This window comes from Bos indicus x Bos taurus, chromosome 14 (assembly GCF_003369695.1).
Source record: "Bos indicus x Bos taurus breed Angus x Brahman F1 hybrid chromosome 14, Bos_hybrid_MaternalHap_v2.0, whole genome shotgun sequence".
Lineage (NCBI taxonomy): Eukaryota > Metazoa > Chordata > Mammalia > Artiodactyla > Bovidae > Bos > Bos indicus x Bos taurus.
The window spans coordinates 16,397,163-16,413,705 of NC_040089.1; the positions used below are offsets into that span (position 1 = coordinate 16,397,163).

The window sequence follows — 16,543 nt, forward strand, 5'->3', positions numbered from 1 at the left end:
GGGGTACAACACAGTTATTCTGAAACCATTCTCGAAGTATTCCAGGGTTCAACACATAAGCAGATAAACGGAGCCAGGTTTCTCAGGATGAAACTTACGGTGCTGAATGAGAATCAGTTTAACTGAATATGCCTACAGATAGATCTAAACATAGACATATGTGCCCACATACTGGTCAGTATACATATTTATATCTCTTAGGTCATTTCACCAAAAAGGTGAAAGCAAGCACACCTAAACTCCAATCTTGGTTTCTAAATGCCATTCTGCAAAGAAAGGAACCAAGACTCCTTGAGGACATAGCTAATTCTAGGGCTGGCATCCAGGTAACACCTACAGTACTAGAAAGTAAGATTAGTCTTTTAAAAAAAAAAAAAAAAATTGAGGGTACGTTAAAGGATTTAGAGGCCAGCTTCAAAGAGCTCCCAAAAGGCAAAGCTAAACAATTTGAATAACAGGTGTACTGAATTTTGACTCAAAAGTATAAAATAAGTAATCATAATTAGATACTAATATAAACAAATGACCAAATAAAGAAAGGAAAGGAACAAATCTTTTTTTTTAGTATAAATTTAAATTGGAGGCTAATTATTTTACGATATTGTATTGGTTTTGCCATACATCAACATGAATCCGCCACAGGGGTACACGTGTTCCCCATCCTGAACCCCTCCCACCTCCCTCCCCATATCATCCTTCTGGGTCATCCCAGTGCACCAACCGCGAGCATCCTGTACCCTGCATTGAACCTGGACTGGCGATTTGTTTCACATATGATATTATACATGTTTCAATGCCATTCTCCCAAATCATCCCACCCTCGCCCTCTCCCACAGAGTCCAAAAGCCTGTTCTATACATCTGTGTCTCTTTTGCTGTCTCGCATATAGGGTTATCATTACCATCTTTCTAAATTTCATATATATGCATTAGTATACTGTATTGGTGTTTTTCTTTCTGGCTTACTTCACTCTGTATAATTGGCTCCAGTTTCATCCACCTCATTAGAACTGATTCAAATGTATTCTTTTTAATGGCTGAGTAATACTCCATTGTGTGTATATGGAACAAGTCTTTAAAAGACAATTTGTAAAGAATATAGATACTGCTCCTTCCCTTTGAGTGTGGCCTAGGTTGAGTAACTCACTTCCAAAAAAAAAAAAAGAGTATGGAAAGTGAAAAAACCTGCAGACACCATCACTGTAACCAGCGAAGAGATGGCACTGGTAACGTCTGTTGACTATGCGACCCCCAATCTGAGGCACTGTGGAAGGGCCATGGCATCTGCGCCACCCTCCCCAGTGAACTACAGCCTCCAATCTGATAAAACACCAGATGAGCCCACTGTGAGGGCCAGCCCACCAAAGAACCAACTAGTGCTCTTCACAGCCTCAAGGTCAGGAAAGACTGAGAAACTGTCAACAGACTGGAGGAGACGGAGGCAGTGACGACTAAAGAAATGCACCATGGTACCTTGGACACGGTCCTGGAACAGAAGAGAACATCAGAGGGAAAATCGGTGAAAATCAAACATAACCTGTATTTTAGTAAATAGTACGGTACCAATGTTAATTTCTGAGTTTTGACAAATGCGTCATAGTTTATATAAGGTGTTAACATTAGGGGAAGCCTGTGGAAGGGTACAGGGAATATCTCCAGATGACCTTGCAATTTTTCTGCTAATTTGAAATTATTGTAAAATTAGTTTGTTGTTGTTGCTTTTGTTTTTTTCTTTTCAAGTATAGAAGTCTCAGCACTGAAAGCATGCCTGTATTTTAAATTATGAAAGGGACTTAACAGAAGATTATACACATTTTCACAGCAACTTGATCAACACCACAGTTTATTTGTAAACATATTATAGTGTCAATAATCAAATTGACAACACTTTATACATTTCATTGTATAATATTAACATCATACCAGAAAAAAATCCACTGTACTCAGTTACAGTTTTGGTATTTTAAAATCTTTAAATACAAACTGTATTTGAAACACTGAACATAAAAGAGAATCACAAATGGCAGAGAAAAGTGGAAACAAGTAAAAGAAAGCACTATTCCTGGAAAAAAAAAAAAAAACCCAGAAGCATCTGATTACAATTTTAAAAGAAAAAAAGGAGTCAAGGAAGTAAGATGATCTTAACAACATAAAGTTACATTTCTTCAGACCTATGTGAAAGGTGAAATTGTACCATACTAAATTCTGTGTCTTTTTTTTATGTTTCTTTTTTTCTCTTGGTTTCTGAAGTTTGCCAATGGTTTAAGCTACATTAAGGACAAAAAAGAGGGGAGGGAGCACAAAGCCAAATGAAATTTAAATGTCTGCAGAAAAACTGGATAAAAATTCTTTCATAAATTTTCTTTGGCAAATAATAAATTCTATATTTTACATTTTTTGTTGAATAGGATCAACACATAAGATTTAAGCAATGCATCTCGATATGAGCTAATGTATGAATAAAACAAAACCAAATCCACAAAGTAAAGCATAAAGTGGCTTTCACACTTTGCTAACAGCTCTAAAAATGCAGATTCCCCATCTTTAAAAGTATAAGAGGTCTTCAGCTGGAAGTAGACTCTTTCCTCATTCACATGAGAAACCAGAGGTGACCACATGCTTTTTTTTGTACTTTCCCTAAAATTCATGATCATTACTAGGGTCCATTTCTTCCTCTATTATCCCTCAAAGGAAATATAGCAGCAAATCACTCCCATATTTTAAGTTTTAAATTCACCAACAACAAGGTTCACTACCAACTACAAACATTCAATGCTTTATTAGTGTACATGTCATCACCATAGGCTTAGCTTGTTAATACAGAAATAAATAACTACAGTTAATCTGAACAAAGCAAATGAGATTAAAGAGCCCTGATCAAATGAAATACTTACAACAATCAGGTGAAAAACTATAAAAGTTACATACATACCTAATAGCACTAGGAATGTACAATATCAATTATTGGAAAAATAAATGAGTGATTCACAGTTATAAGAAATTATTTTAATATTAGTATTTTTCCTTTTATAGACAAACATTTATAACATACACTTGGTTTCCACCTCATATAAGACAAAGTAGAATACTAAACGTTACTGCATTTACCCCAAACACAGCACTGACTGTGCCACAGGTAACCTGCTTCAAAACATTTAATAGGTAGGCCATGGTATTGAATGCATGGTTATGCTAACAGTTTTAAGAAAGACATATATTTCCAGAAGTATGTTAAATACACAAATATCAGTTCTATAAATAACAAAAATTGTCAGCAAAAATGTTCAGGTTTAACCTTCCCAAATTTTCTAATGCTTTAAATATTTTAGATATATGCTGTTTGACCAGTTAGTTTGGTTACAGTTTTAAACTAGCAAACCGTTATTCTATGAGAAGAGCTAAACTATAACACTGCACAAACTTCCCAAGGAAGGTAATTTGAAAAATCTAAAAAGTGATTCCAATTATTCTAATTAACATTTGAGATACTAAAAGAATCAAGGACTCAAGAAAAACATTTTGAAATTACTCGATTTTTCTTTATCATTTTGTCTAAAACTAGTCACATAAATTTAAGATCCAAATTGCCTAACAATGTGTCCTCACAGCAGGTTTGTCACTAAAATGTTTTGATCAGAAGACATAGCCTTAATGCCTCTAAATTCTAAGCTAAAATCAAAATCCTTGGTTTGAAACCTCAAATCCAATTCCATAACAACTCATGGGTAAATGAGTCAAGGAGAAAACATGCAGCAGCCACAGCTACAAGAGTGGAAAATAAATTTGATTTTTCCATAAAGACTCTATGAAAATATAAAGCCCCAAATGAGCGACAACACAAGTCCACATATAAACATTGTTTAAAAATAGAATGTTTCCCAAGCTTCTTATGAGATGTCAGTGTATCGTCATAGTCGGTGTTAAGATCTTCTAAGTCAACGTTAAGCCATACCTAACTATGCTGATTTGCATACCTTCAACAATGTTCAATTGATATACATAATTTACAAATATCCACAGCAATTCATAATGCCCCATCAGATCATCTCTCAATAATGGATGTTAACAGTTTTATAGTTTTGCTACTTTAAATACCAAGAAGCCTTTTCAGAGGAAGAGTTCCACCTCTTCCCATGATCCCTTAAAGAGTAGGTAACAAAATATAAAATTAAACAAGATTTATGTTTGATAAACTAACATATAAAATTACCATTGCAATATTCATAGTGACTGCTTATAAACATAACAGTCATCATAAAGCCTATAAAGTATATCCTCAGTTTTATAAAAGAAATGCAGATTGTCTCAAGGTAAAAAATACAGTGCAGGCTGCTAAAAAGCTCTTTGTTGCATTAGGAGGTGCAGGAATGAGGAAAACTTCTGAAAACATGAACAAGTTCCCCAAACTTTAACATCAGTTAAGCATAAATTGCACTGCAGCAGCAGGAAGCTTTTTAGTGGCTGGCACTATAAAGCTAACGTTAAGAAAGAAAAAAGGCAGAAAGGGTGAGCAACAAATATGTAACCAAATTACTGCAAATGGAGATTAGCAATAAGAAGTGACGAGGGTGATCGTCCACTCCACTCCGTTAAGATACCATCTTTAAATACTAAGTTCTTTGCAGGAAGGGGAACTCCCATGTCAGCACAGGATGACTGTGAAAGCAAACTTGGAAAACTGGCCTCAGTGTGAACATCCAGTGTTGAAGCACCTTCCTAGAGAGAGCAAGAAACAAGACAAAAAAATCCTATTCAACACTTTACCAAACCACTTAATTCAGCTAATGAAGTGGAGTGTGAAATTAAGACCTTGATTACCTAAGAAATGTTTATGGAATGCAGAGCACTATAGAAGATGCAAAGACATACCTCATGAACCCCAAATAATCAACAACTGGTATTAACATATGCAGAAATAAGAAAAATTTCTTAGATAATCTACAAAAACCCTCATGCAACATTAAGCACTAGAACAATCCATCATCCACTCCCAGGGCTCTCAGATTCACACATTCAGCACAGACTTCCTGGAACTCCAGGCTCCAATCTCCTCCTATCCAACATCTATCTTTGCATGTTTCACCATAAATTCCACACTTAACATGTCCATAACCAAACTAAATTTTCCCTACCAGGTCCTTCCCCTACTCCATGCATCAAGCTAGTCAAGAAAATGACTATGAAGCGTGAAAATTACCTTCATTCTTCCTTTCCTTACCATAGCCTCGATCCTTCCTCACATTTATTTAATCACTACATTCCCTCAATATACCTCCAGCATGTATCCCAAAGGAGTTTACTTGATTCATTCACCACAGCCAAGGCCACCAGTCTCCACTGAAGTGCAGTCCTCACACCAAAGTGAGGTGCAGGAGTGTGAAAATTTGTAAAATCTTGTATCTATTTATTGCATCCAATAAAATTTCTGTTTTTGTGTATGTTTTATAATATACACAATTTATTATATTACAGGTATAGCAGTAATGAACAAACCTTTACTGCAGATACATTTTTTTTTAATGAAAAAGATGTTCATCTATCAATATTTCTCACTATAGTTATTACAACAGTCTCCAAACTTGTCTTATTTCTAAGCTTCTGTTTTTAATCTATTCTCTAAACAGTAACTAATCTTTTAAAAAAAGTCAATTAGAAATATGTCATTCCCTGTTATAAGTCTTTAATACTAACAGTTTCTCTTTGCAGTTAAGTATAGAACACATTTTTTCACGTACTCTAGAAGGCCCTCCGCTCCGCATCAACCTCACCTCTGGCCCCTACGCCACTTTCACGAGGCTTCTGTCACTGGCCCTCTCGTTTCCTTGCAGGCTGAGTGCCCTCCTGACACAGGACTTACATACCTACTAACCTCGGCCTGGAATACTTTTTCCTGTTCTTTAGATTTCAGCTTATACGTCACCTCTACCTTTTTAAATTTGGTCTGCCTTTAGATTCTATCATTTCTGAAGGGGTTTGGCTCCTTTAAAGCACACATATTGAAATCTGTAACTACTTGTATATGTCAGTGTTTCCTTGACTCGCTCTCACACAACACTCAAGCTCCATTAGTGTCTTAGTATACTGCTTCCCCAGCACCTTGTGAAGACTTGGGCACAGAGCTGACTCAAGTCAGCTGAGACTACTGAGAGAATGAAAGAAGCCAAATTCCAAAATACTAATTTCATAATGTTAGAACAGATATTTCAAACAAAAAATATTCCATTCTAAAAATTTATCTACAAATCAAGTCTACGGTATCCATTCTTTCCTTGGGGGTAAGACAGAGGTCTAGAGCACTGGCTTTCACTACCGTAACAGTCAGTCCCACCTCATTAATCACTGCACTGGGGATCAAGAGGGGACTTCCCTAGTGGCTCACTGGTAAAGAACCTGCCAGCCAACGCAGAAATCACAGGTAAAATTCCTGGGTCAGGAAGATCCCCGGGAGAAGGAAATGGCAACCCACTCTAGTATTCTTGCCTGGGAAATCTCTTGGAGAGAGGAGCCTGACGGGCTACAGTCCTTGGGGTCACAAAGAGTTGGACACGACTTAGCAACTAAACAACAACTGACCCAAGAACCAGAACCTAACGTGGTACATGGCCCATGGCAGATGCTTAAAACACTTCTGTTAAATGAAGCACCAGCACTAGAACGAACAGTTCAAGCCTCCTGAAGACCTGGCCAGTGAAATCATGTATAAGTCAGTTAACTTTCTGAATTTCAGTATCTTCATTTATACATTAAATTACAACTTATTTCATGTCTTACTGCTGTGGAGACTCAGCACAAACACAGAAGTGTTTTGGACACTATAAAAGCTCTATGCAAATACACCTTGGGTTTTTTTAGTTTTTGTTACCTGGAATGAGTGAACAAAGTTAAGGACTTGTAGAGACAGTTTTCTACTGGAATGTAAGAGGTTTTGAAGGCTGAAAAAAGGAGAAAAGTTTAAAACAAATATAACGAGAACTAATAGCTTATGAGAGTTTAATTTTAATAAACATGTTAATATATGTATATACATCTCAATTAATCACATAATTTCTAAAAAACAATTGCAATGGTTCTCATCAATGAAATTTCTGCTTGTTTTAATAATATGGAGTAAAGATGCATTAAAAAGACCATTTTGAAATAAAACATCATGTACAACCAAAATTAGAAAATTACTGTTAAAAGGAAAAGTTTAAACTACTACCAAATATGCAAGAACACTTTAAAAATAAAAATGTAGGAACACATTTTCAATTGTAAATTGGTTAACATATGTAAACTGGTAACCATTATAGTGGCAATCATTAAAGCTATATAGTATTTTTACCTTTTTATTCATGTATATTATTTTATTTTCAAGATAGTTATTAAAATTGTCAATTAAGTACCTTAAATTTTCTTATACAAACTACATTAGGCCAATTAAATTATTTATTCTCCAACTTTGTTTTCCTAAATAACAATGTCAAGGAGATCTGTAGATATCACCTTTTTCTAAGCCACCCGCCATGATCATCAGATTTAGTGATACTCTTCTCTGCTAACCAGACTCAGGACCCTTACCATGCTGCCTCTCAGCAGCTGCTCCCAACCGATGAGAGTGAGCATACAAGATAAAACCTACTTGTCATGACTGATGAATAATGTATGTTCATTTAGAAAATGTGGCAACTGAAGAAAATTTAGAAAGTCATCCATATTTACATATTAAAAAAAGCTAGGTGCACACAGTCATATAAGTACACCCATTTAATCTATACTCTCGCCAAATCTGAGTAATTTAGTATCATTAACCAAAACGTTGTGTCCAAAATATCTGCATGTGCCTAATTTCTGAGGGACTGAACTTTAATTTAAAAATACACAGCAAAACCTTTAAACAAGCCATCTTTATTCAATCAATGAACAAGCATGTGTGAAATAAGAGAAAGTAAGGTACAGCAACTAATAATGAGAGCTTAAAAAGTCTCATACATGAAAAGATGACAGCAAACAGAAACCCTCACCTCTCTTTTCTGCAAAGGCCATGCGTAGCGATTTTTCTGCAGACTTTCTGGTTTAATTCAGAACTAAACAGTGGAATCCCAAAGCACAACTCCAGAGGAACCCAATCTGCTTCTGCTGTGGCAACTACAAAAGGGTACACAAAGTTATTAATCATGTATACTTCATGTATTATGACTGACCAGGGTTTAACTGGTCAGTCTGATCACTGGTCAGAGATCCAGAGATTTTCATAGATTCCTCCTGCTTCCACTGACACCCACGTGGGTTTAGCAGGGGAGAGGACTCAGAGGGGTGTCAGTGAATCTCTGAAACAGGAAATAATGTTTTTTGAGTATGTACATGCTTCTGGGAAGAAGGCACACAGCTTTCATCAGACACTCCAAGTGGCTTTTTACACCAGAAAAAAAAAATCTAATTCAAAACATCTACAAGATGAGAGAATTAACAGGAAAAATGAAACATTGTTTATTTTCATGTCACATTTTACAATATTTTAATTATTCTAAATATATAAAAATGTTTCCTAGAAAATACTTATGAAAAGGTCCATTATAATAAGAGCAAATGATATCCAAAAACAGTATCATTTGCAAAAGGATTAAACCTCAGAAATTAGTCAGAGATTGCAAGCAATTTTTAAAGCCTTACCAGAGTTTTGCTTTGCAGCTGAATCTAGAGCTGCTTCCTCAATGACCATTTCAAATGACTCTGTGCTCCCATTCACATCTGAGCCTGAAGCCAAATCAGGTTCTCCTTATAATTGAAGGGCAAACAATAAATATTAGGACTCTAGAAGTTGGTATACGTTGTTGATAAGTCAGTCCTAACAGAAATAACAATGGAATATAGTGAATGGTCTTTAGCCTAAAGGAGAAGCTGTTAAGTGGGGGACAATTTTGTCCCACAAGAAATACTTGGCAGTTTTGACAAGGTTTGTTCGCCATGAATGGGGACAGGGATGTTACTGATATCTAAGGATCCTAAACATCCTACAATGCATAGGACGGTCCCCCAGAACAAAGAATTAGCCAGCTCAAAACATTAATAGTACTGAGGTTGTGAAGCTTTGAACTAAAAAAACAAGCATTCACATGGCAGAACACAAGTTCAGACCTTCACTTCATTATACTAAAGTCATTTCTGTCCCCATGGAAACATGCAGTCTGATTACATCATTCCCTTTCAAAATATTTTGACTACCTATGTCTTTCAGCATAATACATCCTCTGAGATCCTCTAGATCTTACCTATTATTTCTCTACTCTCTGCTACTACAGCCCATCAAACTCTTCTGGCCAAGATAAGCTACTCTCTTGCCTGATCCCCTCTGCCTAAAGCTGCTACCCTCCAAATAAACAACAATCATCTATGTGTAGATAACACCTCATTTTTCAAAATTCACTTCAAACTTTACCTTCTCTAAGAGGGTCTGATAGCTCAGTTGGCTGAGATAAGCCTTCCCGTCCTGCTTTAGCACTTTAAGCAGACCCCGGTATCTTAGTCTCTTAACATTACACAGTAGGCTGATTCAGTTGCTTGTCTCTCGCCCAGGGTTTTTTACTCCTTCAGAGAGTGAAGTCGCTCAGTCGTGTCCGACTCTTTGCGACCCCATGGACTGTAGCCCACCAGGCTCCTCTGTCCATGGAATTTTCCAGGCAAGAATACTGGAGTGGGTTGCCATCTCCTTCTCCGTAGGACTTAGTAATAGAAATATCTCCAGCACCTAAGCAGGTATTTCGTAAATGTGCACAGAAAGAATGAAATAAAACAGGACAGCTCTATTAACATTCTTTGAAATGACTAATCCACAGCCCTCTTCTCTAAAAACGCTCCTGTGATACTTGGCAGTCAACTGTTGAAAGTTACCCAACTCTGGCCAAAGGTATATGGACCAGGAGTGAATACCTAATTCAATTCACTAGATGGCTAGCAATTAATCATACTCTCTCAGCATTTCAAAGGAAGAGGTTCAGTGAATCGAATCGATGATATAGAGATCTGAATTAAACATTCCCTAGAGTTGCGGACCACAGGTGACACCACGGCAACCAAAGCCACATACAAGCCGAAATTACGCCAGGGCAGGAAACAGTTAGTGACGAGAAGGTGATCTGAAAAATGCATCTTTAAAAAGAAAGGCATCTAAGGAAAATTAGCCATTGTCCATATGCAAGACAGGGTGGAGACGCAAAGAAGATGAGGCCAGGAAGACTAAGCAGGAAATAGTTGCAATAAAACATGTGTAAAATATCAAGATTCAGACTAGAATGGTAGTTACAGAGAATTAAAGAGGGAGGGAAAGAAATGAATATAAGACATTTCTAAAGACTAACTCACAGAACTAACTAGGCTGAGTGCGAAAGGAGAAGGATGAGACAAAGACATGATTTTTAAGGCCTGCATAACTGAGACAATGGTGCCTCCAACAGGAGGAGGAAAGCTGAAGGGGAAAACTATTCATCCTAGTTTGAAAATAATTTTACAAACAGACTAAAGTTTTGAAACCATCACCCCATAAAGGAACTTAATTTAAAGCCTATAAACAGAAATATGACAGTAAAGGGCTAAAACACAATAACGATTCTGTATTCCAACCCCAGGTCATCACGTCTTTACTTTTGCACTTAGTAATTTCTCCATTTGAATAACTGATAATTGTCCCAATGACGTCACAGTATTTTCAGTGGAAAAACACTAAGTATTAAATAAGTCAACATCCCCACAAAGCCCCCATGCTTTTTAAATATTAAGTTTGTGATACACTCACTGCCAGTTATCGTAACTCGAAGGACACAACTATTGGCTAACCTCTCTCATCAGAAGCATCACTGAGTTTTCTGTTTGCAAGTTGGCTAGAAGCGTTCAACATGGTGACATATCCACAAAAATGCTGCAAGTCCACTTTGTTCCTCAATGTTTGCAGTGCTTTATGAACACCCATATTGACACGAGTAAACTCTAAGAACAAAGAGTTGACATCAATTATAAGTCAACAGTTTTACAACAAAACACCAAAAACTTAAATACACTTTCCTTTTGTTAACATCAAACAATTCTTAGAACTACTTTTAGATTTTATCAAAACTGATTCCAATGAATAAATATCTGTAAATGTAAAAGGATGCTGTACATATACAACATACTTTATAGACCTCAGAAGGCAACTATTGTAACAAAACAATTTACTCTCTAAGTAAACAAACACGGCCCGTCAATGGCAAATTCTCTAGGCTTCTCTTTGTACTTCCATTCTGCCTTAAGTACTTACTTAGTGGGCTTCTACCAGGAAATTCCGTATTGAATACACTTTTTTTATTTTTTAAGAAAAGTATTCTTATTGAAACTAAAAGCTAACAATGTACTTGAAATTATATCCCTAATAAATTAAGTATCAGCTCAAGTTCTCATAAATACGTGAACTTACAAAAGAGAAAGATGCCAAATACGAATATTTCTCTGTTTTAGAATTTTCACAATAATCTCCAAAGGCAAAAGAGTGATCAGTTCTCGAGATTTTATGATTTTTAAGATCCCGTTGTCACTATCCTATATCTTGTGGTGAATAATTAATTTGTCCACAGAATTTATAAAGTATCAGAGGATTAACTAGCAAAGTTTAGTTGCAGAGAAATACTTATTTCTGAATAGGGGCTCTATTTTGGAGGAGAAAATTCTCCTCTCCAAATTTTGTACACACTTATTTCACAACAGCCCAAAGAGAGTACTTAATTTCAAATGTGAAGCATTTACAGCCTACTCATGAGAAAAGGAAAAAAATACTTATGTAAATCTTCTTCTTTTCTCCCTGCTTTAGGGGAGAAGGGACAATGGTGACTAACATTTTGGAAAAGTTCTTATATGAATTAACAAAAGTTAAATTACTTGATTCATTGCTCTCTAAAATTCCAAGCAATATGACTCTAAGAACAAGAAAAATAGATTCTAAAATGACAATTTTGAATGGAGCAGGAAACACAGGTGCTGAATATACTTTTTTAATAATCAACAGAGGAGAGATGTTTTACATTAAACAAAAGGAAGAATGAATTTGCTTTTATAGAAATTCCCTGAGCATCTTTCATCAAATGTATTACAGCTCACAATTCTAGAAAGGAGTAACCTTAAACAGGCCTTTTCACCCTTGAACCTAGAATCAGCTTAATTTAGCTCAGACTCTACAATTCACTCAAGTCCTCTCTAGCAGGAAAAATAAAATTTAAAAACAATTTTAAATTATTTATTCATTTTAAATTAGGTTTTGTTTAAAATGTTTTCTCATTTTCTCTAAGGACTCTAGATTGGGAACTTGTAATACTATAGAACAAACTTAAAACACACTGACCATTAATAAAAAAATTTTCAATTTGTTTTTGCTAAAAACAAATGCTGAAACAGGAAATAATACACAAGTTCTCTGTAAACTGTAAGTTAATTTACAAATGTTCATTAATGTCCATAGAAGCCCCATAAAAATAAATAAATAAAAGGACTGTAATAACAATGGGGGAAAAAAATCAACTTTCTAAGCATAAAATCCTCCCTGTGACTTGTACTCTCTGCCAACCTATGAACAAATAAACAATAAAAGGAAACTAAAAAGGCTAAACATACAGAAAACCTAGTCTTCCATCTAAGTAGCTGCCTACTTAGCTTCTTCATCTCCAAGACAAACTAGTATTCCTTCTAGTCCTAGGTCCTAAATGAGTCCTACCCTATTAGCTCTTTGTGGGAAAAGGCATGTGACAGAAAACTACCTTTCCCAATACTCTTTAAAAGCAGAATGATTTTAAGACCCTAGAACTTAAAAAAGTTTAAGAATTTACTTCTTGCTATGCTTCCATTGATTGACAAGACTAATTATAAAGAAGTCAAATGGATACAATTTGAAAGTAAGGTACCTCCTTGTAGTTCTGTCTCATCAAATGGGAAAGGTATGTGGACAGTTTCTCCTATCCCATGCAAACCATGTCCCTAAACATGAAAAAACACAAGTTGAAAGATATATGTGAAATCTGTATTTCCAACAGTAGATACTCAATTGATAATTAAAACTGTGCCTCATGATGGTGTATTCCACCTTAATACTCCATCAAAATGCTCTCAATAATTCTCTGCTTTTCTCTAGCAAGTAAACATAATCTTAAATCTTTATTAACCTATTAAGGCAATGTGTCTAAAGTGAGGGTACGGGTTAGTGAAAAAACAGGTCAATCAGGTGTCTGCTGAGTGAAGCCTGAATTAGATCCTGTGCATTCATGAGGCTTAGCTGTAGTGCTGAGAAAGAAAAGTGACGGAGGATCCGAGTTCCCTGGCGTGCTGCGGATTAGGAGTGCAAATCTCAAAAACGTGAACTGAATGACACGTATTCAAAATGCCTTGCTGCAGCACTCTAACTGCATACAATTAGAGACAACCAAAATGCCAGTCAGCAGGGGACTGATGAAATAAATCTATGTGCATATTTTCAAGGCAGCTGCAAAAAAAGGAAGGTCTCTACAAAATGAAATAGAAAGATCTCCAATTGCTAAGTGGAAAAAGCATGGGGGATATCTGTATGTAATTGCTTGCATGTGTATAAAGAAATTCTAGAAGGGTACAGCAAAAACAAATGTGGTTGTCTGATCTGGAGGAGAGTCAGGGAGTGGGGACTGGACAGAGGGTTAAGAGGGCAGTGATACTTTTCTCTGTGCATCTTTTAATAGTGTTTTATTTTTGAAACATGAACTATCAATTCAAAAGTTAAATTGAAAAAAATCTATGAATCTAACCCACCTCAGTCCCATGTTACAAACAGCATTCCTCACATTCAAATAATTACAGTTATGAATGATAAGCATAAGGTATTTCATTTTATGCTTATACAGAATCATTTTAATAGAAAAGTTAACACTTGGGATCTATACATTCTTTCCCTTTAAAGAAGATCCACACATTAATCAAATTCAAGATACTGTGATGTAAAAGAAAAAAATAATTTCAGGGGGGAAAAAATCATATTCATTTAACCTGGTTCATATAACAACTTGAATATGTTTCTAATATCTTGCTTCTATTCCATTGATACATTTATGATTTCAATCCTAAACAAGATGGTTATTATTTATAAGAACATGGTTTTAATCAAAAATCTTAATTCTGCTGTTTTAAGTTCCAGTAAATCTTTTTTTCCATAAAATTTAATAAAAGAGACGTTCTTTTTTAGAAAAGGCAAAACTCCTTAACAAACAGTTTAAAACTCCTCTCACTCTATTTCCACCACCACTGCCACTGTAGTGAACATTTTTTGAGGTGTTCCAAGGTACTAAACACAGGTCTAGAGCATTTTATGTTGATCTCCCATCTCAGTCATTCTTTTCAACAATCGTGTAAAGGTAAGACCTTTTATTACCTCTAATTTGCAGGTGAAGTCAGTGAAGTTGAAGGAAGTTAGTTAACTTATCCAATGTAGCCAATACGTGGACTCCAGATGTGAACTTAGGCGGTCTGATCCCTCAGTTCACGTCCAGCCCATCCTACTCCGTATCCCAGCCACCGCTCTACGCTTCATGTCTGCCCTCCCGGCTAACGCATCCTCTCACGGTTTCTACTACTACCCACGTGCTGATGCTGACACTCAAGTCAATCTCCCTTGTTCGAGCTCTCATTTGAATTTCAGAATATTTTCAATTACCTCCTAGATATTTCCACCACCCAAATGTCCCACAGGCCCAAAACACGCCACGCTCATCTGCTCCCATACACCAGCTCTTCCTCCTGTGTCCTCAAGTGTGATGCCCCTGTTCTTCCATCTTCACAAGCCAGGTTCCTGAGGAATCCCTTTTCCTCTTCCCACCCCCTTCTCAGATACCTGATCAGTTCTATTTATTTTGTATTTGTAATAATTCTTCCTTTTCATTCTTATTACCGCTTCCCTAACCTAGGCTGTCCTCATCTCTTATCTGGCCTCCAAGACTGCATGCTAATCCTATCTTCTCCCACCCAGTCATTCTCAACAGTCTTCAGGCTAATCTTCTAAATCACAACTGACCATGTTAATCCCTTGCTCAGCACCCTTCACTGGCTACCATGGATCTAAAGGGAAAGTCTAAGCACTACGGCAGGACAAGTAAGGTCCACTGCCCTCCAGGGCAGGGCCTGCCTGCTGCTCCAGACGAGTCTCTGATCACCATCCATCACACTGCAGCCCACCCCTCAAGATGACGTAACAGCTCACATGTCCGAGCACATGCTCCCACCTCGTATTCCTGTTCGTTTATTCAACACTCACTCACTGAGCAACTTCTGCGAGCCAGGCACTATTCCAAGCACTAGGGAACTAGTTATGAAGAAAGAAGAAAAAACTCTCTACCCAAGGGTTTATTCATACTAACTGTACCTCTCTGCCTGGCCTCACTCTCCTCTGAATCAGTCTTTTATACCTAGCCAGGTCTCATTTTCTCCGAGGAACTCTCCCTAAGCCTCTGTCCTTGCCCCAAAGCTAGAAGGTACTTCTCTTTAACACTTCCCCTATAACTCTCTCTAACCCTCAGCTAAAAACTGCTTACATAACCTTTCCCATCAGAATTAAGTTCCCTGAAGACAGGGACCATGTCTCATTTGTAAACCCACATTAATTAGTACAGAATATGGCAAGTACAACTGCCAGTTCAATGAATTAATGCGATCTTTACAGAGAACCTATTATGTACCAGAAAGAGTGCTGTACTCTTCACACACACACCTTCTTGTTTCATTCTCTCAACAATTCTAAAGCTAAAAATGCTTCCTTTGGCATTAGCTCTTACTATTATTTTTGTTGTTACACAGTGGATATTACCATCCCCATTCTGCAGATGGGGGAAACTAAGTTTAAGAAGAGTATCTCTAAAATGTTACATACCACTTCACACCAGCTAGGGTGGTTATAATTAAGAAATAAGGTAATACGAAGGGCTGGAAGGAATGTAAAGTCACTTTGGAAAACAGCCCAGCAGTTCCTTAAACAGTTAACACACAAAGCTACCACGTGACTCCACATTTCCACTTCTAAGGATATAGACCAAAGAAGTGACAACATGGCCACTTGGACAACAGGAAAGCAGCCTATATATGGCTCCCTGTATCTGAAATGCCCCAAACAGGCATTCTACAGAGACAGCAAGTGTCGGGGGTGGGGGGTTGGTGCGAGAACTACAGGAAAAGGAAAATGTTGTAGCACTGAGTGTGGTGCTGACTGTAGACATCTGTCAATACACTAAAAACCACTGAATCACACAATTCAATTGGGGAATATGGTATATGAAGCACACCTAAATTTTAAAGCTACTATTAAAAAAAAAACAAACAAGGCCACACAGGTAGCAAAAGCTGAGGCTGGAACTCAAAGCTGAGTCTGCCTTCAAAGCCCACATCGTTTCCACTACTCTCAATCTGCGAGACAAAGGCCAGGACTAAAATCCTGATCTCTGGTTCTTTATGTGTCAGTTTGACAAATGTCTAATTACTGATGTCTGACTGTGACTCAGCAGAGAGTCAAACAAATTGCAATCTTTGAAATTAAA

The 16,543-nt window shown here is 36.8% G+C and overlaps 1 protein-coding gene across 3 annotated transcripts in view; it reads right to left on the minus strand.

Moving 5' to 3' along the window:
* Positions 1-1,825: 1,825 nt before the first annotated feature.
* Positions 1,826-16,543, minus strand: part of FAM91A1 (family with sequence similarity 91 member A1) — a 40,673-nt gene continuing 25,955 nt past the window's right edge. The window contains exons 19-24 of one of the 3 annotated variants that reach the window (XM_027560904.1): positions 12,902-12,974; positions 10,812-10,961; positions 8,652-8,756; positions 8,003-8,126; positions 6,862-6,931; positions 1,826-4,715 (exon numbers count right to left, since the gene is read on the minus strand). In XM_027560904.1, the coding sequence (XP_027416705.1) occupies positions 4,530-4,715; positions 6,862-6,931; positions 8,003-8,126; positions 8,652-8,756; positions 10,812-10,961; positions 12,902-12,974 (708 nt within the window). In that variant the 3' untranslated portion in view covers positions 1,826-4,529. Of the gene's footprint in view, positions 4,716-6,861; positions 6,932-8,002; positions 8,127-8,651; positions 8,757-9,417; positions 9,727-10,811; positions 10,962-12,901; positions 12,975-16,543 lie in introns of those variants that run through there. The other 2 variants (XM_027560902.1, XR_003514417.1) reach the window with 2 other exon arrangements.